General features: G+C 56.2%; 1 protein-coding gene across 3 annotated transcripts in view; it reads right to left on the bottom strand.

Moving 5' to 3' along the window:
* The window catches only part of ADAM12 (ADAM metallopeptidase domain 12), a 281,165-nt gene that overhangs the window by 28,999 nt on the left and 227,129 nt on the right, over positions 1-25,037 (bottom strand). For all 3 annotated transcript variants that reach the window (XM_075534458.1, XM_075534459.1, XM_075534460.1), the window contains 8 exons: positions 21,183-21,272; positions 17,672-17,867; positions 11,371-11,479; positions 11,044-11,242; positions 7,189-7,266; positions 5,093-5,201; positions 1,524-1,659; positions 914-1,019 (listed from right to left, as the gene is read on the bottom strand). In XM_075534458.1, coding sequence (XP_075390573.1) covers positions 914-1,019; positions 1,524-1,659; positions 5,093-5,201; positions 7,189-7,266; positions 11,044-11,242; positions 11,371-11,479; positions 17,672-17,867; positions 21,183-21,272 — 1,023 coding nt within the window. The remainder of the gene's footprint in view (positions 1-913; positions 1,020-1,523; positions 1,660-5,092; positions 5,202-7,188; positions 7,267-11,043; positions 11,243-11,370; positions 11,480-17,671; positions 17,868-21,182; positions 21,273-25,037) is intronic.

Raw genomic sequence — 25,037 nt, forward strand, 5'->3', positions numbered from 1 at the left:
ATGGAAGGGGTTGGGGGCAGCATATAAACTTTTCGTGTCTGGCCACCACGGATGAGCAGTTCCTTCATCAGTGGCTGGCTGTTATCATCATGCACTGCTGTCCCTGCAAGTGACATTCCAGAGTTACCACAACACACATTATCCCCCAACCTGCTGACAGACAGGGGTAGTAGTCCAGTGGGGCTACTGCTCCCAGAACAGAGGCTACCCTGGGCCCCAGCCTTCACCGAGTCCTCTCGTCTTCTTATTTCAAGCGAGGGGGACAGTCCATTGATGAGTGCATATGGGGTCATTTTTCTCCAGCCATGTTTCCTGTTATAATTTGGGCTCTGGTTGAATCTGCCCAATATTGGGGCATTCCCCTGGATACATCACAGTCTGGTGAGGAGAACACAGGCGAGCGAGCACTAGAGGTACTGAAAGAACCTAGAGACACCAGGGGACATGAGGTCCTCGGGGGAAGGGGCCGGGTCCTAGAAGCCCTGGGGTGAACAAAGATTTTCACAGCCATATGGGGGGCACGCCACAGGGCACCACGAACCTCTTACAATCACCAGGGAGGAGCAGGGCCAACCCTGCTTCCACAGCCCCGTCGGAGGCATTCTGAAATCTCAGGAGGGCCCACATTTGCTGGGGACAAAGAGGCAGTTGGGTTTCTGGGATTCTGATAAATTTGGGTTATTGGGGTTGGAGGGACCATTTCCCACAATGGACCCCATACTGTGCCACGCAGGGGACACTGGCTCCCCAACAAGACGCAGTGGAGCTTCCTGGACCACACTGAGCCTCCCTCCAGCACCCAACCCTGGGCACCCTCCTTGTGGGTGACGGCTGGCTCTGTCTTAACCTCCTTGACCTTCTCCCTCCCCACCTGGGGTCAGGTGCCAAGGCCTTGTGCTGACTTAGCACTGACCTTTGGAGTGCTGGCAGGAGGTGGCTTCCCCGTCGGGCCTTTGCTGAGGGGGTGGCAAGCCTGTGGAGGTGGGGCGCTGCTGCTGGGCCGGGGCGTCCGCACACACCTGCAAGACACAGCTGACTTTTCACGTCCTGTTCCCAGCAGCGCTTGGAAAATAAACCTACCTAGTTTTAGCTCAGCCTCGTCAACATGCAAAGTAAAACTGATCTAGCCCTCTTGCAAGATTAAAAGTATTGATTTTTCTCCACAAAACCACGAGCCTGTTAAATTAGTTCTCGCCACTCTGGGAGAGGCAGCCAGAGACATCCAGGGGACGTTTGTATGACAGTCATTTAAGTGGTAGTGCCTCTGAATCAAAAGCCCCTCCCTCACTGCCCCCCTCCCTAAACCGGATGGCAGTATCCTCATGCCTCGCACCGTTAAAAATTGTTTTCTGTTGTAAGGGCGGGAGAAACGACCGTGGAGGGGCCAGCGAGCACCCTGCTTAGGTGTGTAGAGAGCACCCCCTCCGGTGAGGGAAGGCGGGCCTGGCAGAGAATTCCCCAAAGGAAAACAGACCCCAGTCCCCCTCCCTGGAAACGTGACCCGCACACTTGCTGGGCAGTACCTCAGTTTCTCGATGGTGTTTTTCTTGTTTGTAAACAGCACCTGTATCAGAGTCTTCCTCTTGAGGTAGACCACAGACCCAGCAGCGAGAAGGCACAGGGTGGCCACCAGGGCTCCAAGGGTCAGGCTGTGGCGACCTGAAATGGAACAGGTGATCTCCCACCTCCAGGCACCTCGACGGAGAGACTGCGAGGTGCTGGACGGGGCATTTATGGCCAAGCTCACTTGGATGGCAACCAAGCGAAGGGGTCAGAGCGGCGCCCCCATCAGCCAGACTTGCTTCAGTGGGCCATGTCTGAGGCTCCAGCTAGCACTTGTCTCCAGTGTCACGGCCTGACCACCTGTTTTCCTGTGTGTGGGGGCCTGGGGGGGGCACCGAGAACCACCCCTCTTTTATGAAGTGGTGGTATGCGTGGTTGGGGTGCGAGGCCCCTCCTGCCACCGAGTGTGGACATTCTCATCGGTACAGGTAAGAGCGCAGACTCCACTGGGCCTGGGGGCTCAGGACTGCAGTCTTGGGGGGACTCCATGGTCCAACAGCCTATCAACTCACAGTCTACCTCCACAGAGTAGTGAGTGTGGCCGGCACAGCTTGTGAGCAAACAACTGAGGTGTAACTACTGGTCTCTCGCTGTCGGGGGAAAGGAAGAGGGATCAGACTCAAAGAGAACACAGAGCCCAGCGGATGGGGGTGACCCGTGAGTATCGGTCTCCAGGACCCTGAGACCAGAAGAACTACATGGTGCCCAGCGACCACCACCAGCTGTTCTGGAAGGGATGGCTTGAGAAGGTCCCGGGTAGAGGGAGGGAGAGACATGGGGCGAAACTCAACACCATCAAGGAGAAAGACAATAGGTCTAGAAGGGGAACCACCACCTTGGGAGATCAGGAAGCGGAGGGCAGCCTTGACCCAAGGATGGGCCCGGGCAGGGGCCACAGGATGCGGGGGGGTGGTGGGGTGAGTAGGGGCACGTGGAAGGGACTGCCGCTGAGGAGGACAAGGGGTATGAACCACAGAATGTAAAACCACACGCCTTCTTCTCTGCAAACCTTCCCTGAATTCTGTTGTAGAAATAGAAAGGAGCTGCAGACTGCAGGCTCACCGAACCTGAACAATGGCCACGTGTGTCCACATGGCAGAGACCCAGACGCGGGTCCCTGAGCAAAGAGTGGGAGGGGTGGCTGGGCCGGCCTGCTGGCGACAGAAGACCTGGTACCCGGCATGCTCCCCTCGTCAGCCACACTGGAGGGTGAGGCAGGAGACGGGGACCACGGCCTGCCCTTCTCTCCTGCCCCTGCAGGGGACTGAGGACAAGGCGGGGGGACTGGTCTCTCAGCCAGTCACAGAGGGAGCCGGGAAGGACATTCTCTACCCACGGAAGGCTGACCTGGACCTCAGCCTCCTGTGTGAGGTGGCTACAGCTGTGCTGGAGCTTGGCTTCTCCTTGGCCCCCCTCCCAAAGGCCCAGCCTGGGAGCCTTGTTGTGTCTGTTGCCATGGAGACGGTGGGGAAGGCGTGGTCAGGCCCGTCAGCCTGTGCAGCAGGGCTCAGGGACTCGGCCCAGGCAGCCTTGGCCGCTGTGCTGCTCGCCCCTTGCGGGCGCTAGCTCTATGTGTGGGGGGCACCTACCTATGCTGACCCTCAGACGGACCGCCTCAGCCTGGCCCCCCAGTGCCAATCCCATGATAGCTTTGAATCCCAAGTTTCCACAGACTTTTTGAAGCCCCGTGGTACTGGGAGACCATTGGTAAAGGTCTTGCAAGGAGGCAAGACCTCTGAGAGGCCAACCACAGCTGGAGCAGGGGTGTCTCAGGTGCCCGGCGAGCCTGGGAGCTGGTCTTCTCCATGGGCCCTGGGGGGAGTCTCCACACTTCCTCAGGCTCCTGGTCATTAAGGGAGGAACCACGCGTCCTACTTTCGACTGCGAGGACTGAATGAAGGGATGCACACACACTGCGTAGCCCGGACCAGCAGAATCATCACTCAGGACTGGAAACGAGTGCAACTGCTGTGAGCATCACGGCCACGACTTCCTGTGACTACCACCGTCCCCGTGACCAAGCCCTCCGGCACACCCACAATCACCGCTCCAGCACCACAGCCACCACTCCCATCGGTACCATTACCTCCACCAGCCGCCCATAATCACTCCTCCCCTATCACCCAAACCACTACCGCCACCATATCACAACGACCATTGCCACTACCACCCCTCCCCCATATTCACTCGTCTCACCAGGAACCACCACCATCACTGTCATCATTCCCACCCAGACCAGCGCCCCATAATCACCACTCCCTCATCACCATTACTGCTACCACCACTACCATCACCCCCATGACCACTACTCCCCTGTCACCCTAGCCACCACTACCATCACCCCCATGATCACTACTCCCCTGTCACCCTAGCCACCACTACCATCACCCCCATGACCACTACTCCCCTGTCACCCTAGCCACCACTCCCATCACCTCCTATGATCACTACTCCCCTGTCACCCTAGCCACCACTACCATCACCCCCATGACCACTACTCCCCTGTCACCCTAGCCACCACTACCATCACCCCCATGACCACTACTCCCCTGTCACCCTAGCCACCACTACCATCACCCCCATGACCACTACTCCCCTGTCACCCTAGCCACCACTACCATCACCCCCATGACCACTACTCCCCTGTCACCCTAGCCACCACTACCATCACCCCCATGACCACTACTCCCCTGTCACCCTAGCCACCACTACCATCACCCCCATGACCACTACTCCCCTGTCACCCTAGCCACCACTACCATCACCCCCCCATGACCACTACTCCCCTGTCACCCTAGCCACCACTACCATCACCCCCATGATCACTACTCCCCTGTCACCCTAGCCACCACTACCATCACCCCCCCATGACCACTACTCCCCTGTCACCCTAGCCACCACTACCATCACCCCCCCATGACCACTACTCCCCTGTCACCCTAGCCACCACTACCATCACCCCCCCATGACCACTACTCCCCTGTCACCCTAGCCACCACTACCATCACCCCCATGATCACTACTCCCCTGTCACCCTAGCCACCACTACCATCACCCCCCCATGACCACTACTCCCCTGTCACCCTAGCCACCACTACCATCACCCCCTACGATCACTACTCCCCTGTCACCCTAGCCACCACTCCCATCACCCCCTACAATCACTACTCCCCTGTCACCCTAGCCACCACTACCATCACCCCCATGACCATTACTCCCCATCACCCTAGCCACCACTCCCCCTGTCCTCACCACCACCCCCGTGACCACCACCAGCCCCTCCTCCCTCCGTCAGCGTTCTTCAGAGATGGAGCCCATTCTCACACATGGCGGGATCTTCCTAGCTGAGAACAGTCTCAGCAGACACAGCCTGACCTGCTGTCAGAGCAGAAGTGAGGGGCCTGCAAAGGGCCCAGTCCGCACGAGACGGCATTGGGAAGGTGTTGGGGCCCACACAGGCTCGCTTTCCACCTGTGAAGCCCTCCCACCCTGATCCTCACCCCGCCCACCTCCAGCTATCCTCACAGACCTGCTAGTCTGGTGGGCCCACTGTCGGTGCTGCCTCCAAAGCCGAACTTGTCGCAGAAGGGAGGGGCCCAGTGGGCCTCACAGTGGCAGTGCTTCCGGTTGTTGCATACCTTAGGGCGAGAGGGAGGAGAGTTGGCACTGCCCGCCACTGAGGATCACCGGGTCACGCCGCCCCCCCCAGCTCCAACGCACCAGTGGCAGCGGACACCGCCCCAAGAACAAGCCCAATGACTGCCATCCGAGTCAAGAGGCGTAAAATGCATGTGGGACGAGGTGCAGGGAATGGCGGTAGATGACACTTCTCGTCAGGGCCTGGCTTCAGGGGTGAGGCCTCTGAGTTCTTGGGGTGTCCCAGGACCTGGCAAACCTAGGCAGTCTCCCTGCCACCTTCAGGGAAAGAAACGGCTGTAGAGCCCTGGGTTCCCAGCAGGCAAAGAGGCAGAGGCCGTCACAGTCGGCCCACCCGGGCCCGGAAGAAGTGCTTGCATGGCTAAGGCCGTCTGTCAATTCAGCTGGGCCAGGCCTCTCCGTGGTTGGCAGCGATTCCCTAGGAGGGAATCTGACATACGCGCAACCAGCCAATTGAAAGGAGGTTTCCTTGGTAGTGTGGCATGCTGCCAACATAGGTGGAGGCTGTGGGAAAGCTTGCTTGCTTTTTGCTGAGTCTAAATCCTCAGTCGGGTTCTTTATTGGGCTCTGTTGCTTTGGTCTCGAGCCAGCAGTCTGCTGTATTACTTGCTGGTGCTGGCCATCGTCAGCAGACTGCCATCTTCCCTGCCAACCCTGAGTTCATTTGCTCTGTAGCCAGCAGCCTGCCATCTGACCTCCCCTTCTTGGGTTCATCAGCCCCTGCAGCTCCAAGAGTCAGGAGAAACCTCCAGTCTGCCATCTGTCCCATGGGCTTAAAAGCTGCCTCATCTATACAACGGAGTGAGGCATCTCCTTGGAGTCTGTGATAAGCCAGCGAGCTCATTCCTACAGAGCTACACTGGCACAGGGTCCATTGTCCTGGGCACTGCGCTGCTGAACACAACCCTCCCTGGTTTTCCGCCACTCTCACTGTCACCGCTACAGACGAGCCCGTGGCTGGAGCCAACTGTCAGTCCGTCTTGTTGAGAGACTTCCTCCTTTTATTTGCTGGCTCTCTTCTTCATGATGTCCTCCAGGATCTGGTTCCTCTTGATAACATGCCCCAAGAATGTGAGGTAGCTCTGCTGCTGCTAATGCACCCTTGGGCTCAGTTTCTCCACCAGCGAAGCAGCGGACTGGGCTGTACCGCCCTTACAGCCGCCTCACAGAGAACTGTGACCCAACGAGGCCCTCCCCTCCCTCCTTTCGTGCAGAGAGCAACACGCATGGTCCACAAGCCCACTGGAGGTGGCCCACCATCCTTCTGGCCACGGCACAAGGATTCTATGCAAACCCATCCTTCTAGGTCACAGGCTTCAGGGAGCATCCGCAAGTGTCCAGAGCAGTGTCTGGAGCGTTCTTTCTGGAGCACAGGCCTTGGGGAAAACCTCGCTCTGCTAGCGGCTGATCAGGAGTCTATGACACCACTGGGGATAATTAAGCCCCTCCAGAAAACAAAAACAATAATCTATGCCTGCTGGAAACTGAGAGCCCTCACGTAACCCCCCCCGCCCCCACAAAGGTCCTCTGAGCTGCAACCAGGTCGTTTTCTTCACTAAAGCCCCCTCATGTGGCGCCCGCACCGGGCACACCCATCTTTCCTCCCTTCTGGGTGCATTTGAGTGGGGATGCTGCACGACATGGGTCCTCCAAGGGACGCTCTGTGCAGGAGGTGGAGCTCCTCAGGGAGGAGGCTGGCCCGAAGATGACTTTGAAAATGAGGGCACCCACCTTTTTAATCACAGAAGGCTTATTGGAAAGACAATTACTGCTCAATCAGACTTTGTAAAATGGCAATCGCCTTTCTTACGCTGTTTCAAGGTCAAAGAAAAGGACAATCTGCAGAAGAAAGAATCTCGGAGACCACAGGGCTGTGCTGTAGAAAGAAACGCCGATGCTGGATGGCAGTGCCCTGGGAAAGGCCCGTGCTCGGAAGTTCCAGGGGCGGGAGGGGCACGGTGCACTTACCCCTCTGCCGTGGCACTGGGCCACACACTCATGGACCCCAAAGACACTGATGTTCTGGCAGCGGCGGTTGAGGCATACCTGTGGAGGGGACAGGAGAGCATGCGTCAGCCCTTGAACCATCGCAAATGTGGGCCGAGAGGAGACGGCTGGAGGAGCCTAGCCCCTCTCATTCCACCACATCCCTGTCGGGAGCCACCTTGGCCCTGCCCGCTGCCCAGCTCCAAATGCAGCCCCTTCGGAGGCTCAGCGAGGGGAGGGCACGAGAGTCTCTCCTACTTTTGGCAATTTTCTTTCTTTTTTGACGGTTCTAGTCCGCGCTGAAAGAGGACCTTCAGTGGCACAGTGGTCACTCACTGGGCTGCTACCATGAGGCCAGCCGACGGAGACTAGCAGCCCCTGGAGGGAAGGAAGACAGGCTTTCTACTCCTGCAGAGAGTTACATTCCTGGAGACTCCCGGGCAGTCCTACCTTGTCCTACAAAGTTGGAGTCTGGTTCTCAGTGAGTCAGCCCTGACTTTATGGTAAGCGATTCCTACCTGCCATGGTTTTTCCTCGGAGCTTGCAATGAAATGCACATAGATCTAGACCGGCCTTTCTCTTCTACTGCGAGGGATAGCCGCTGTCCACCCATCAGTTGGTGGCCTGTGTGTTGCTGGACGCTGGGTGTCACCCGCTCATTGTATGTCAGCTTAGCTGGGCCTTGCTTCCCAGTGTGATGTAACAATCCTCCACTTGGTGACCTGATGCCCTCCTTCCACGTGTTGCCAACCCTAACCTCAAAGATGAGCCCTGCTGGTATGGTGGGTTACAGGTTGGGCTGCTGACCCCAAGGTAGGTGGTTCAAGCCCACCAATTGCGCTGAGGAAGGCAGGTGGGGCTTCCTGCTCCCTTAAAGATGCACACCTTTGGAAAACCTAGGAAGCAGTCCTGCTCTGCCCTATGGGGTCGCTGTCAGTGGGAATCCACTCAACGGCAGCATGCTAAGATGTCAGTGAGGCAGGACTGGATACAATCTACAGCAGTTCTCAACTTGTGGGTCACGACCCCTTTGGGAGTCGAATGACCCTTTCACAGGGGTTGCCAATGCATAACAATAGCAAAATGACAGTTATGACTAGCAACAAAAATAGCTTTATGGTTTGGGGGGGTACTTCAGGGTCACGGCATGAGGAAGGTTGAGAAGCACTGATCTAAAGGATTAGGCTGTGTCTTCAGTTCATCCCGTCGGTGATAAGAGGTTAAACCCGTGAGCAGAGATAGGAGGGGCCTAAAACCACCCAGAAAGATGATCAGGAGTGGGGTCAGCCCACTGTAGTCCAGGGGTCCCTGTGCCGAGACTCTCCTAGACCCAGGCAAGACTCATGCCAGGATGCATGAAGATCCCCAAGGGACGCTGGGCCCTCACAGATGCAGGAAGCAGACTAGGGCCCCCCCTGAGAGCTGTCAGAGACAGAAAGACCCCCCCCTTGGAGAGGGCAGCTGCAATTGGGCTTAGGGGACACAACTTTGATTTGTTAAAGTCGCCCGCTTGTCACTGGTGCTATTTCCGTGAGAGTAATAACTGACAGCAGCGCTGGAGAATGCAGACACGAGGCCCCTGGCATCTCAAATAAGAGAAGAACAACAAAGACCTGGCGATCTACAGAATGTCCTCCGTTCAGTGCTGAGACAAACCCCTGGGGGTAAGAACACAGTGGTATTCTGTCGCAGACACCAGGCCACCAGGAGTCTAGCCTACCTGGCAGCAGCTACCAAGAACCACCAAAGACACAGAAGGGGGCCAGCCTGGGGCCCGTGTGGCTGCAGGGACTCCAGGAGCCCGGGGAGATAGCATCTCTTTAAGGGACAGATTGAAGCACAGCAACGTTTTTCAAGAGACTCATCACCAAGGAGACAAGCCAGCCAAAGACTACGCAGCAGAGACGCCGGCCCAGCACTTATCCGGGGCTGTGCAGGCCGAGGAGGCAGCCACTGGCTGAATGGACCACCGCCTCTCTTGAGAGGAGCATAAGGCCCTCCAGCCTCATGGGATAGGGCCTTTATCCCCGCCCGCCCGCCCGCCCCACGGTTGTGACACATGAACGGTGCCAGAGGGAGAAAGGTCTAAGTCGCAGACTGCCTTCTGCACAGAGGAGAAGCCCCACAGCCACCAGATTAACATCCCTGGAAGAACAATGTGGCCCAAGCACGGCAAACGGCACTGGTGATGAACAGCTGAGTGCCCGGCCTTTAGCCAGAAGGTGGCTGGTTCAAGGTTCAGATCCACCATCTGCAGGAGAAAGCGCTGGTGACGCGCTCCTGAAAAGGTGTCAGGCCAGGAATCCCCGGGGGATGACGGCTCTGACCTTTCTCCCAGGCACCCACCGCCCCACAGCAGCTGTCGGACGAACACTCCTGGAGAGGAGGAAAAGGCTGTGTAAGAGGCCCCAGTGAGGACATGGGCCCCAGAGGCTGCCTTCCTCCAAGCCACTGGCAAGGTGCTCACCCGCACCGCCAAGGACTGGGTGCTGCAGAAAGGAGAGCAAAGCATGCTGGGTCCCATTGTGGGGCACAACTCCCTGCTACTCAGGGGTCCTGGGGACCTCTGTGTCCAGAAGCAGCAGAGTGACCTGTGCTGCTGACCACAGGCCAGGGCATACATGGATGTGGGGGATGGAGACACGGGGAACAGAGCATTGTTCACACAACGCCCTATTTCCTCTCCAAATATCACTGGGTTCCAGGGGTGGGCTTGGCCCGGGAAGCTAACCAGGGCCTGGGCATCCTCCAAGTCCCTCTTGTTAGTGCAGGATTTCACAGTTGTTGTTAAATGGGGTCCCCAGACAGACATCTGTGGGGCGATGTCCAAGATATTTCACTCATAAACCATCGACTCTGTGGAAGCCGACCCAGAGCAACCCACCAGGACAGAGCAGAATGTGTCCCCCCCCCCCCGCCCCCGGGTTCCTAAGGCTGTGAGCTCTCAGGAGACAAATGGCCACGGCCCTCTCTTGGGGAGCAGCTGAGGGGTTTACACCTCTGACCCTTTGATCAAAATCAAAATGCACCCCCTCCCCTAATCCTGAGAGCTCAACCCCTGAGCGATCGGGCCTACTGGTTCACCTGCTACCGTGATTCAGAGAGAAGGAGCAGGTGGGCAGGAAGCCCTGGTGGCGTAGTGGTTACAGGTTGGGCTGCTCACCAGCCACAAGCGCAGCGGTTCGAAACCAGCAGCCTCTCCAAGGGAGCAAGATGGGGCTTTCTACTCCCTTACAGAGTGACGGTCTCAGGGACGCACGGGCAGCAGGGCCTGTCCTGTCCTGCAGGGCCACCAGGAGTCGGCATCCACTCCACAGCAGTGGGTTTGATCCTTAGTTTTGGCAGGATGCAGGCATCTGGGTTCATGTCTTTTTCAAAAACTTTATTTCCAAAGTTCAAAATCCCCCAGTCAACTTTTCCCCATCTTCCCAAAGACTTAAAAAAATATATATCCCCCACCCCTTTCCTCTCCTACGATGGGTGTGGAAAATACACTTGGTCTCCCATTCTGTCCAGGTGAGAAGAAGCCCCTGAGAACTCCGTGACCCAAGCCCAGACCACCATTCCAGAAACAACACCTACGGCTGCCGGGCTCCCTCCCAAGCCACATCCTGGCTGGAAGCTGACACCGCAGCCCAGAAGTGGCTCCTTAGCCGTCTCAGGTAGTGAAGCCAAGCCGATGGTCAGACCTGGGGGTGGGAGCTACAGCTTGTCCATCCCTTCTAAGGATACAGAACCCGCACTGGAGACCAGGGGGCCTCGGAGCCCAGCCCTGGGGAGAGAGTGGCCACCTCTTGGCTGCCTTCTGGGGGGCAATGGAAGGGGGGGCAGGCTTACTTTTCCATCTGCACACTTTGTGCCAGCCAGCACCAGCCCTGGGTCTGGCATGTCATCCCCGAGGTAGACGTGGGTACCCCGGCAGAGAATCCGGCCTCCTTCCTGCAGCGGGATGTTCGTTTCTATGGAAACGGCATTGGTACCAATGACTGGCCGGCTGGCACCACCTTGGCACTGGATTTTGCCACACTTGGCGTCTCTGGAAGGGCAAGAACAAGCTGGCTCAGAGGGGCAGCGTGTGGGACCATGCCTAGGCTTGGGGGATAGGGGTGGCTGGGGGGCGGGTGGGACCGAGCAGCGATGTCACCAGCCCAGGCAGATCCCTACCTCATGGCACATTTGGCGAAGGAGCTTCGGGAGTCTTTGCCACAGTTGCCGTAGGGGTCACCGGCTGAGTTGACCCTCTCGAAGCAGATCCCGGGGGCAGGGTTAGCACCTGAAACAGGAGTGTGCATGTGAGTGTGAGTGTGTGTGTGGTGGTGGTGATGGTTCTTTTGAGCGAGGCTGCCTGTTTCCTTGGGCAGCACTCTGCCCGTGGACACCAGCCAGCTCTCTGGGCAGGGGAATGTGTTGGGTCTGGGGAGGCCGAGCCTGGGGGAGGGACTGACTCCGGCAGAAGCCCCGAGAGTCAGCCCATGGTGGCCTCTGTTCTGGACTCTCCACATGGTGCAGCAAGCACGCCAGGGCACCCTCTCCTCCTCAGGTCACCGATCCGGGGCCACCGCAGGTGGGAGGCCAGGCCCCGCTGGACGCAGCATCCACGGAAGTCAGCTGCTGGCTGCCAGCAAGGAAGAGCCTGCTTTTTCTAGGGCCTCCCACACAATTCCGGCAAGTAACTGCATCCCGTGGCCCACTCCAGAGAGGGAGGGCAGGGAGTGACCCAATGTGGGGCAGCCACGGGAGAGGGGGATGGGGGAGGAGAGAGAGAGCAAGCACGCACACACGAGGGGGTTTGCAAAACACACTCCCTTCCATAAAGCCCCCCAGAGCGCGAGCACTGGTTTCCATCAATGTGTCGTCTGCAAGGCAGAGGGGATTCTCAGAGGCATGAAACCCCAGAATCCTCGTGGACCAAAGGGATTTGATCGTCCTGAGAGGGAATGGGTGGCAGAGAGGTCAGGAACCAGCCCATGGTGGCCTCTCTCCCAGCTGCGGAAGGCGCGTGCCAGCTGGGGGTGCCCAGCTCAGGGTGCACTGGCCCAACTGTGGATACTCAGACCCCGAAGGCAGAGACCCTTCTGCTGAAGGCTGTATGAGAGAGTTAGGGGCATGCCCACGTTCTTGTAAATGCGCCGTGCCCGAGTCTTCTCACCCAGCAGCTCTCTTTGGGAGCTTCCACCCAGGACTCTGGCTTCCTCAGGTCCAGCCCTGCTCCACGCTCCTCAGCCCTGTATGCCTTTACAGAGGACTGTGGGCTTAAGACACTCCTTCCCCACGGGGAACAAGGCCTTGTCGTTACTAAAAAATCCCATCTTTCTTTGGTGTGTGCCTGACTCATCACCAGCTACTAGCAGAAAGGACAGGCATCTCGGTGCAAAGCCAGAGCAGAAAACACCTTGCCACACTTGAGCTCCATAGCTGCCTCAGCCACGGCCTTTCGGTGCGTTAAACCACCCCAGCCATATACCCCATGTCCCTCCCTTAATCCCTTTTATAGAGCCACGTCGGATACACCTCCTGTCATCTCTTATGCAAGGGTCACGACCCCATGCTGGAAACAGTCCTGTGCCGATGCAGAAAGCAAGGGTGCCAGCTCCTTACCATCAAATGCCTTGTTTCCTCTGGGGTTTTCCTCCATCTCAACCGCGTGGTTACACCTCTCATACACTCAGCTTCTGGGATCCCATCTCCTCCCTTCATCTTCTGCCCCCCCCCCCCCAACCCTACCCACCTGCACCTGCCCGTTGGAGGGGCGAGGGATGGGGAGGGCCACTTTCAGTGTGAAACTGTACTTTGTTGTTCAGTTAGTCCTGGTGGACGTGGTACTTTTGTGAGACAAAAGGTTGGTGGTTTGAAGCCACTGGCCACGGCCACGTTCAATGCCGTGAGTCACAGTGCGTACGGACGGCTGCGTGGAAGGGAAACTGACCCTCATTGGGCACCTTCACCCTGTTCCCCAAAAGCTAAACCCAGCATTTTCTGATGGGGAAAATAAAGATAAAAGGCCCATGGTTGCTTGGTCCCTGCCATATCACATTCATCCAGAAAGCCCGTGGGTTCTTGGCACAGCAAGACCTGGTGATTTGCAAGGTAACCCGTGGCCATCGGATAGAATCTGGCACCACGCTGAACGTTGCAATGATTTAGGGACCGGAGGATCGGGATGAGCAGCTTCATCAGTCGGAATGACAGCACTCCTATCTGTCATTTTAGTGCAAAAGCTCCTATGTGCTTGTTTCTCCCGAAACGAGGAGGGTGGAATCTTGCCAGAAGCCCACAACTGATGCCTTCTCCTCATTTCCGTCTAAGGAAGCCATCCAATCAGCTCCTCCCATTGCCAGTTTCTTAACCCCTCCCATCAATATCCAGGGAGAAAGGCTTTAAAACGTCTTTATTTTAAACACTCACAATTAAGGGAGTCTATTTTGGAAGTTAATAGGTGACCACAAGTCAGGCTCTGTCAACGGTAAGGATACAATAATGGGTTCGCAGGGACACCTCTCCTCAGCCAGCAGTTAGTCTCCCCGGTCCTCAGCCTCTCAGCCATGTGGTCCCTAGGCTTCTGATGCTCCGTCTCACGGGCTCACCGACCAGACGATGGTCCCCAGTCTGTCTCATGGTCCCCTTGCCTCAGCCTGACTCCTCTGCTCTGTCCCCGGGTTTCCCTGCCACAGCCTCGGGAGCTTCTGCCAATCCAGGCAGAGCTCCCCAACAGGCTCTTCTTCCTGGATGGCCCTGGGATCTCTCTCTGTTCCTGCTTCTGGAAAGTCATTTTAATCTGATGGGCGGAGGCCACATTTCTCCCTCAGGTTCCCTTCCCTCTGCATCCCTCAGAGAGCGAAGGCCAAGGGGACCAGCTGCCGGCTTCCCTCTCACACTCGGGGCTGGGAACCCCCATTCCCCAACACCACGTCTCTGGGCAAGAATATCTTCCTCTAAGAATCTGCTGCCTCCAGGGCTCCAGGTGACAAGTAGATTCCGTGCCCCACCGGTGGGTCATGAGAAACCAAACTCATTCAAACCAGCCTTGCCGATAAACACCGAGTATTTACCTACCCATAAACGCTGCCCGACCAGCTCACGGCGCACAAATCACACAGCACCCGATTCTGGTGCATGATAAACTACATAAAACGGATATATTTCAGGGCCTGATGTAAATTGTTTCTGGCCCCGGAAAGGTCGTTATCCACGAGATGGATTTGCAAACGATGTTTTCAGGAACCAGCGGATCAACAACGCTGGCCCGAGTCAATGAGCTGTCTGCAGAAGCAGCTCCAGCTCTTTCAGGAGGAGCAAGGCCACTGCAGACTGACAGAAAATCTTTGTGGATCTTAAGGCTACACTGTGCTAAACGCCAGGGACGCAGTTTGAACGGCAGGTAAGGCTCACTTGCTGGGCACCGTCGGAGAGTCTTGAGAGGCAAGATTTATGGGTGAAAAGCAGGGAGGGCGGGCTTGGTGGAGGGAAGAATCACCCCTCTCGGCAATAGCAATCAGAAACGCAAATGAACTCAAAACCCACAGGGCCTCCTAATGGCCTGTGAGGGTCGGAACTGCCGGGGAGGACTCGCAGGCATGTGGTTTGCGTTTTCTGTCATGTTATTTGTAAAGAGCCTGGGAAGCCGGGGTAAGGCACTGACATCCAAGGCTGGAATGCAAAGGGCCGATTTCAGGAGGGACTCGTTATTGGGAGGGAGGGATCCATCCGGCTAGTGTTTGGGCAGCCAGCGCTGGGCGATGAGTCAAGGCCATCCTGGATGTAACCTGAGATTTCAGCATGACTCAATGACTCGGTCAGGTCTTCAGGGTACATGCAGTGTGGACTCAGCTTCCAGGAGGCCTGAGATGACCTCCAAGCAAACGTGGTCCAGGTCCCAGTGCCTCTGCTCACGGAGGGGGAAACGGAATCCTGCTGATGATTTCCTGTGTGAATTGTGACAAGTTCACAGGAACCACCGCTGCAGCAGAACAGTCAGACACTCTCAGCTCGACCCATCCGGCCAGGAGGGGTCCAGGGGCCCCAGAGGACTGGGAAAGTTCCCACTGGCCCTGCGACTGGCTCTGTCCAGGATTCACGAGTTCTGTAGGGGCAGTATGAGGAGGCTGCATCCTGACTCGGTCCAGGGGAGAGGGCACAGGGCCTGCCAGGTGCTGCGGGCCAGACGTGGTCTCTGCGGAAGGAGTTTGGTGTGGGCTCGTCCTCCCAGCTGCCTCTCAGGTGGCTTCGCACCAGCAGCCTGACAGTTGAGCCTTCTCCCCATCCTTCCTACACCACAAGTCCGTGAGCAGTCACCCATGAGGGAACGGGTGGTAGGGTCGCTGGGGCTCCAGCCAAGCAGAAGCCTCTGTGGCCACCCCAGGTGCATGAGTGCCCTGACCTGTGCTTCCAAGTCCATAGGCTGGACACGCCTTCCCTTCCCAGCCCCTGGCTGTGTCCACTGCTAGACTGGCCTCGGGCTTCCCTAAGGGAGAGTCACAAGCTGGGCGGTTTCCTCAAACAGAAACGGTCTCAGGCTTCTGGAGTCTAGAACTCTGAAATCAAGGGGTCAGGAGGGTCGTGACTCTGCAAAGGTTTGGAGGACAGCCCTTCCAGGTCTCTGCCAGCTGCTGGTGTTTCCCAGGACTCCTTGGCCTGGCGCATCTCGGAGTCTGTCCACATGGCCATCTGTCTCTTTGAGCCTCTTCTCCCTCTCTCATACGGACACCACTCCGAGTGGATATTGACCCACCAACTGTAGGATGACTTCAGGTCCACTTTCCAGTTACAAAATCTGTAAGGATCGCCCATTTCCCAATAAGGTATCAGCCACCTTTCCCAGGGATTAGAACTTCAATCCTATGTTCTGGGGGAGGAAAGTCCACTCAGGCCATGTACCCTAGCGTCACAAGATCTAAGAGGCCTGCTGTGGGGTGGCTCTTCTTCGCTCACCAGGTGGTCCAAAGGATCGAAGGGTCACATGAATCACAGAGACCAGAAGCACTAGATCGTGCCTGGCCACAAAAGCTCTGAACCTGCTTGGAAAGTGATGATACGAGGTCCTGGATCGAGCTGGAGGGGAACGTGGCACAAAACTCAAAACCATCGATCGAAGTGACAAGACTCACTAGTCTGATAGGGACTGATGGAACCCAAGACTGTGGCCCGTAGCACCAAGCCCCGCCCACCCCTCTCCAACCACAGCTCAGCCTTCAGCCACACCAGAGGCCTATACGTGAACAACCACGCAGATGGACAGATTGACAATGAGATGGAAAGGGCTGCCTTTGCCCAGAAATAAATCTCCGGAGGCTGAGGGGGCAGTGGGGAGACGGGAAACGCAGGGAGGAAGCAGGAGAGGGCTGTGGCCGCGTATCACCACGTGTATGCGCCGTGGAATGTAAAACCAAGGCTCTCAGTGAATACGTAGCCAAATAAAAACAAAAAAAAATTGAAAAATGACCCCAAGTAACAGCCTTGGCCCCCACACCACCCTGCACAGCCAGCTGAGTCACACTGTGGCAGGGCTCCGAGAGAGCATGGAGTCCCACTGACCTCAATTTGGAAACGGGGCCAGATGTGACAGCCCAACAGGGCGGGAGTACTCCCCCGAGCCCCCTCCCCCCATGCTCAGCACACTGTGTGCTGGGTCTCTGGACAGCACCCCACCCGCCGGAGCATTGCAAAGTCCAGTAACGGAAGAAGGGGCGCCCGCTGGCTGGACTGGGGAGCAGAATGCGCTGAAGACTGCCTCTAGCAGGAGCCTCTGTCCCAAAGTGACCTTATTCGCCTGAACCGGCTGAGCTGAGAGGACTAGAGGTTCGTGGTGGATCTGAGTGCTGCTCTGCGCCTGTCGCAGTGAGACCCCACCCCCCAGCCTGGGGGTCTCACCTGGGGCTGGCTGGGTCAGGGTCCAGGATGTGGCACCACACCCCAGGTAACCCCGGAGCACACCTGTGGGCCTTTGAGTGGCACACAGCCGCACTGTGCTTGCTCCCACCCCTGCTGGCACAGCTGGTGGGCTCCGGGGAAGGACCCAGCCCCAAGAGACGCCTGCTTGTCCTAGAGCTCAGGCTGCGGCCCTTCAGGTATAACTCTTTTCACAATCTGCAGGCTGGAAATGGGCCAGATGTGACAGGGTGGGGGTGGGGTTGCTCCACCCCTAGTGCTCAGTGTGCTGTGTGCTAAAGGCCTGGAACATTCCCACCCACCCACTCCCATAGGGGGTTATGGGTCAAACACTGAGTTTCCTAAGGGGGTGTGGCAGCTCGGCCTGAAGCAAGTAACCACACGGTAACAGTTTGCAAACCACCAGGTGCCCCTGAGGGAGAAAGAGGAGACTTTCTACTTCCATAAGGAGTTACAGCCTGGGAATGGGTCAGACTCCCCCTAGACCCCACTGCCTCTTTATTCCCTGCCCCGACGAGGCCCACAGGCTCCCCACATCGGTCCCACATGACCCTGGGTTCCCTTGGCGTCGAGCACCCACCTGGTCCCCAGAGCGTGACGCACTGCTGCTCATGAGTCTGGCAGATGCCGTTGTAGCAGTAGCCGTCCAGCCCCTGGCACGCATGGCCGTCGTGCAGGTAGACGTTGGGTGGGCAGTGGGGACCGGTCCCTGTGCAGAACTCCGGGAGGTCGCAGGCATTGCTGGAGGCCCGGCACGCTGTCCCTGCTGGCTTCAGCTGCAGGGAAAGGGGACAGCATGGCACTGGCCCTGCACGGAGTGCGGAGCAGACCCCCGAATGAACTGCAGTCAGGGCCCCCGAGGGCTGGGGCTGAGGGCTCCAAAGGGTCTCCCCATCACATCAGGGGGTGGGGTATCCAGGTCCTGAACTGCACAGTGGTGACAGCTGGCATCCCTACATGCTTCTCAGGTATGAGATGAGCCGCCAGCCATCTCCTGAAAGGCCTGGACATGGATTGGGCTTAAAAGTCGTCCAGTAAGAGAGGTCACATCCTTGCATGGCCTCGGGCCTCCCTGCTCACTCCCAAGACAGCATGAGGCTTTCTCTGCAGTACCCATCAGCCCGCCCTGTTCCCCACCTCCTTGCAGTGCTCTCCTAGGCACCCCTGCGGTCAGCTGCTGGCTACCAGGAAGTGCCCTGCCCCCAAGTGAATCCCACACCTAGCAAGGGGGGGAAGGCGGTCTCAAAGCTCCGCAGCAGGCAGACTGCACGGTCCCCTCGCCATGCTCCAGTGGGTGGGCTAAGAGAGAGCTTCCGGCCAAGATGAACTGCATAGTTAAGAAAAAGAAAACCTGGCCCCTGGAACCTTCAAATCCAAATCCTGGGCTCTGACTTGGGGGGGATCTCCACTGAGTCACGAGGCAGATGATGGGCTGGCCAGGGAGGATGCCGTTGTGGCAGCCGGGATGGCCGTGGTGCAAAACTGCCACTCTCGGCTGGGCTGGGCCGGGCCAGGCCAGCAAACACCTTCAGGAGGGCATTCGGATCAGCCTGTTAATACCAACCAAGTGCCTTGTACAGCTCCTGCAGATGATCATCAGCCCAGCAGGCAGACATTCCTGGGACAGGAGGCCCGGGGCTGATGGGCAGCAGGGCAGGGACCCTCCTTGCACCAAAGTTCCTTTCATCATGGGCCACAAAACCTGGTGGCAAGGTGCTGCAGTGGTTAGATGCCGTCGAGTCAGCCTCCACACAGAGCGCCCCCATGAGCCAGAGTGGCACTGCGCACACCAGAGGGTCTTCCCAGGCTGCAATCTCTACAAGAGTGAATCACTAGGTCTTCCTCCTGTGGAGCCTCTGAGTGGGTTTGAACTGCAAACCTTTGACTTAGCAGCTGAGTTTCTAACTGTCTGTACCACAAGGGCTCCGATACAGACTCTAGCTCTTCAAGTTCATGTTCTGCAATGTCAGTTTGAGGAGGAGTCTCCGACATCTTGAATTTGCAAGCGGCCACTTACCAGACATTATCAGTCTCTCCTCACCCAGAACAGAAGAGAAAGGGGTCAAGGATGCAAAGAAGAAACTCATCTACAGGAGCTGACAGTCTCCAGGAACCAGGACTTCATCTACCCGGAGACCAGTAAACACCACATGGTGCCCAGCTCCCACGACCAACCAACCACTTTGACCAGACACGCCAAGGATGGATCTGAATAGAACAGCTTCTCCACTGCCCCACAGGCCCGCTGTGAGTAGGCACTGACTCTAGGCCGTGGGACTGGGAGAGCAGTAACTGGAACGTGGAAGAGGACACAAGGGTGGACAAGTCCAGACTTACTGGGCTGGTGGAGCCTGGAAGAACTAACTCCCTCCCACTCTTTAACCCCCTAGGCCCCGAGGTTAGTTTTCAATAAATAGCAGAGTGGCCCCTAGAACAAAGCGGGTGCCCTCTGAGGACCACCCTCCTGTGGAAAAGCATCAACAGGAGCAGAAATGGCTGGGCACGATCGTGAAGCAAAGGCGAGGAGGGAGGGAGGGACACCAGAGGGCCGGAATCAGAATAACCAGAATGCAACGACTTAAGAACGGGGTGAGGGGTGTGGGGGGGGCATTGTGAAAAATGTAATTGATGTCTGTGGTAGTTATATTATCTGCTGTCAATTTGAGAGGATTACGAGTGAAGGGGTGGAGTCTGGCCTGTCTGTCAGGATATAGCCAATGAGGCCTCTGCGTGTCTTCTCCTGAGGATTCTGGGAACTCCTGTATTTCCTCCTTGGAGGCAGACACACTCTTTCTGCTCACTCCCTGACAGACACCTCTGTGGAGAAGGCACACAGAGAAAGGCTGATGGAGCCAGACCTCTGGAGCCGGAGAAGCCAGGTAGAGACCCCTGCCAGAGCTGAGATGCTTACAAAGCCCCTGGATCCACAAGACTTCCCACCCATTGGTCTATGATCTTCCTGTATTTGGCATCATTGTATGATTGGTATAGGAATTTATAGATTGATATCAGACATGTACGCTAAGATCGGACTTATGCACTTGATCTGGACCAGGCTGGAATGTTTTCTCAATAGTCTCAATATCCAATTGTTCTTGTGTATAAAGCTCTTTCCTGTAGACCTATGCATGCTTATGAATTTGTTTCTCTAGCCTACCCAGACTAACACCCTGGCACTGAATAATTGGTGTGGAAATTGTTAAACGGGCCCTCAATCGACTGAAAACTCTCATCAAAAGTACAATAACTCTGAATAAGTTCATGTGCGTGCCCATGTGCCAGGGCACAGTGGTTACATTGTGGGCTGCTAACCATCTGCTGAGCAGCTCAAAACCACCAGCCGCTCTGAGGGAGGAAGACAGGGCTTTCTACTCACATAAAGAGTTCCGGTCTCGGACACTCACAGGGACAGTTCTACCCTGTCGTGCAGGGACAGGATGGCAGTGAGAGAGTTTTAAGTGTGTGAGGCGTGACATCAATCACGTTCACGATGTTGGACAACCTCTACCCATTTCCCAAGCGTCCTCATCACCAGGCTCTCTGTGCCCCTCGGGCTCCGGTCAGATATCCAGAGGTGGATCCTTCTAGAAAAATGGGGGAGGTGGGGGGAATCACACAACTCATTCTAAAGGAGATTTTACTAGGGGTGGGGTTGGGGTGGGGATGCCCTAAACTTGATTGAGGAAAAGAGAAAAGAAGGGGTGGGGGGAAGAACTCAAGATGGACAGAAACCCAAAGGGGAAATTCTACCCTGTTCTACATTGTCCCGGAGTCGAAATGGACCCCATGGCAATGGGTTTGGATGATTAAGCAGGAAAGTAACCTTGTAACTATGGAAACATGAAAAAAAGAGTGTGGAACGGAACACAAATTCTTGTAAGTGTAGACTAGGGGCCAGTCAAGACCCGCCCCCCACCCCCCAGAGGACTCCTCCTGAGGCCCAATGACATTTTAGCCCATCAGATCCGTCCCCAAATGCAGCTCACGTGTGCATTTCACACTAAAGGCAAAGGTGAGCACTGCCAGGTGGTGTGCGGGCCTCTTGGGCCACCGATGGCCCAGGCATAGGGTAGGCACGCTGGGCAGCCTACCTGGCAGTCCTGGCAACACAGCCCATGCGCACACACGGCGCCTGGCCTCAGGGTGCAGGTGGTGGCGTTGCAGCAGCTGTTTGTGCACTCCTGGAAGAGGAGAGGAGAGCCGTTAGGGAGCCACTGCTCACAGAGTGTCTGTGTTCCCCCTGCAGCCCCCCGAGCAGACCCACTGGTGCCTCTCAAGCCCCAGGACCACAGGGCAAACCGCTGCCTGGCCCTGCGCCACCCTCATGGTGGCGGTTGTGCTTGAGCCCAAAGGTGCCGACATGAAGACAACCACAAATACACTCACTGCCCCAGAGTCCATGCTGACTCAGCGCGACCGTACAGGACGGACTGAAACTGCCCCTGTGGATTTCTGAGACGGTAAGTCTTTACAGGGAGAGCCTCATTGTTCTCCCGCTGAGGGGCTGGTGGTTTCAAACTACTGATTCTCTGGTTTGCAGCACAGCACATCACTCACTGCCACCAGGGCTCCGCCTTCTCCCCACTTCTGCAGATGTAGATGGACAAAACCCTGCAGGAGCCCTGGTGGTACGCATGGCTAAGCATTGGACAGTGAATGGAAGTGGGGCTCAGAGCAGCCAGGAGATCCAGAGGAGCAAGCCCTGGGGATCTGCTCTCGCAAAGAACCCAGCAGAAACCCTGATGGGGCAGTTCAGCTCTGTCACGTGAGGTCACTGTGGGTCAGAAGCGACTTGAGGACACCCAGAGCAACACCGAACAACAACAAAGCGACGTAGCAGCTTCACCCTTCAAGGCCCGTTGTGCTGTAGTGCAGCAGCGGGAAATCAAGTCTGATCCTTTGGCTTGAGCCACTGGCCCACGACAGTCCAGTTGTTTCAGACTCACTCTAATCCTATGTAGGGTTCCTCAGACTATGTAGAGGTTCCTCAGGGTCAATCTTTCTGGGAGCAGATAATCTCATCTTTCTCCTGCAGAGAAGCTGGTGGGTTTGAACCACTGACCTTGCCCTACAGGCCTAGGAGGGCTCCTTGCTTGAACCACCGTGCCTTGCAATCTAGCCCAATACCTGTGGAGGTCACCCATGCACAGCCCGGAAGGTATTTGCACCGACCAGGCTCTTTGGTCACTCAGAAGAGCAATTGAAAGGCAGGGCTGCTGGGGTTGGGGGTGAGGGGAAGGTATGTGGGCTGTGTCTGCTTATTTGAAGGGGACTGTGGTCCTTTGGTTTATTGTGCCAACTAGGCCAATAAGAACATGTGGGCGGAGTTTAACCAGGTTGCAGCTTGGAGGGTGGCCATGATAAATAATAAACAGCCGGCATCCCATTTTCCTCTTCCTCCTGGTAATCAGATCAGCATGCTGCTGCTTGAGCTAGGGAGCTGCACTACCTGTGGGCTGAACCAACCAGTGGATCGTGTTTCTAGAGCTTGAGGCTCCTTTAAGACCTGCTTTGCCACACTGCTGGTGTGTATATCATTGAGCTCGAGGCTGGTGAAACCTGTCACCATGCATGGTTCAAGTTCAATATAAGCTCCTGTGCTACTGACTATTGCTGACCCACCCTGATGTCTGCTGCCTGTGGTTAGACTCCACCAATATTGCCCGAGGGAAGACTCTGCTGTCTGCTTCCTTGACCTTGGACCTGGCAGGCCAAGTGAGTTGAAGGACTTCTAGTATATTAACTGTTCCATGAAAGTTGAGTTGAACTGAGTTTTCTGTGGACTACTTAGTTGTTATATACCTTCTTGCTCTATAAGTCAGTCTGTCTGTCTATCTATCTATCTATCTATCTATCTGTCTAAAAACCTAAGTGTCCTGGTTTTGTTTCTTTAGAGAACCCTGCCTAACACAGGGACTGACACAGACAGATCAAATATTACCCTCTGAAATCAAATGAGAAAAATGAACTCCTTGACCAGACTGTCCTTCTCAAGTCCCCCCCCCCCCTTTTTGCCCCTAGCTAAAAAGGAGGGAGTGATTCATTTTGCTCATTTCTAAACAAAAGGCCTCCACATTTCATCTAGGGTCTTTATGAAGTCCTCTCTCTGGTGGCACTGTCAGGCAAGAGTTGGGCTGCTAATTGCGAGGCAGGAGAAACATGGGCTGTCTGCTCCTATGAAGAGTGACAGCCTGGGAAGCCACGGACAGGGCCTCTTTGAGCCAGGACTGGCTCTGAGGCAGTGGGTTTTGTACTTAAAGATGCCAGCCTTCCAACCTTCCTTGGGGAGTATGGTTAGGGAAGAGATTCTTTATCAGAAGGAGAGTTCTGTCTGTAGAGACTTTCCTACGGCCTCCTTTACCAGCGTCCCTGGAGTTTACTGGACACTCCAGGATGCCCTCGGAAGAATTCACACTGCGGACTGGGGGAAGCCAAGCCGGTCTCAGCTGAGGCCTGTGGTCATTTACTCCTGACAACCACCTGTTTTTGAATGAACTGCATCACTGGAGCCACAAATGCAATTAAACCAGGTTTGATCAAACGGGCGGATTGACAGTGAAGTTCCCCTCAGCCACATCCCGCGTCAGACTAAGGCGGCTTGGGCTTTCAGCCCGTCTGTCCCATGTACTCCGCTCCTGCGATATGCACATCGACACCTCTGGCACTTTAAGCTTGTTCAAGGACTGTGTCAACATCATAAACAGTAAGATAAGACTGCAGCCAGCAGTCCTCTCTGTAACTCCCCCAGCAGTAAGGGGGTCGAATTCAGGGGCTTATTCCTGCTAAACAGTTTGGGAACTTGTTTTGTTCTTTGAAAGGCATCCATTAGTTGAGTTTTTGTTCCCACACACAACTGCACTACTGTTGAGTGGATTCAGACTCGCCGAGACCCTGTAGGACAGAGCACAACTGTTCCTTGAGGTTTCAGAGATCGTCAAATCGTTCCCGGCAAGACGGCCTCATCTGTCTCCCTAGGAGCAGCTGGTGGGTTTGAACAGCTGACCCTGTGGTTAGTAGCCAAGTGTTTCAACCACCCTGCCACCACGGCTACTTTCATTCCTGCTCTGGTTCCTTCAGAGCCCAGCAACCCCGTCCTGATTGCTAGCTTCCAAACGGCTCTATGTATGCCAAACGAACCAAAGTACAGAGTTCTTTGACAACCCGAGTCAAGTCAGCCATGCTAAATCTAGCTAAGACCTTCGGAGGTCTCTACCCTTCCTAGCCCGACCTAACCACCAAAAATGTCAGCAGCAGCTCCCACAGAGAGGCAGCCCAACCAGATGGCGCCAACTTCAGAGGGGATTGATCATGTGTGAGAGAAAAAGGGAGATAAGGAAGCTTCATCGATAATTTGCAAGCTCCTGGCACCCGACTGACTTTACACAGGAGATAAGGCTGGTCCAGCCCTGCTAGCGGGAAGAACAAGTGACCTGTCAGGACAGCCTTATGGTCCATATCAATCCCATGCCCCGCACCGGAAGGCTCCAGCCTTTTAACTACCCGGAATCTATTTCTTCTGCAGTACCATATTTATCAGAAGAGACAAATTGCTCATCTGTTGCTGCATATATTTATTTTTCAGCACTCCAACAGGGAAGTTCCAGCGAGCCCAGAAATACTTATTTTCCAAAGAACAATGCGTAATGAAGCTGCGGGAGACTTCTCTGCACACGCGCTCATTGCCATTCCCACCACGAAGGGAGCCGGCACGGGCCCTTTAGCCTAATGAGCTGGAGAAGGCTCGGGCGCTCCCTTTCCGAGGAGCAAAGGTTCTCTCTGGGAATGAGAGAGCTGGTCCCGGTTGTGTGCTGATCGGGGTCGTGCTGAATCCACCCACGTGCTCCTGTACCCCTCATGCAACGAGCTCCTCTATGGGTCACAAGGACGCAACAGCACGAAGGCTCTTTCCAGGATCCGACCACTGGGTAGGGGGATCCAGGGACCAG

This window comes from Tenrec ecaudatus, chromosome 16 (genome assembly GCF_050624435.1).
Source record: "Tenrec ecaudatus isolate mTenEca1 chromosome 16, mTenEca1.hap1, whole genome shotgun sequence".
NCBI lineage: Eukaryota > Metazoa > Chordata > Mammalia > Afrosoricida > Tenrecidae > Tenrec > Tenrec ecaudatus.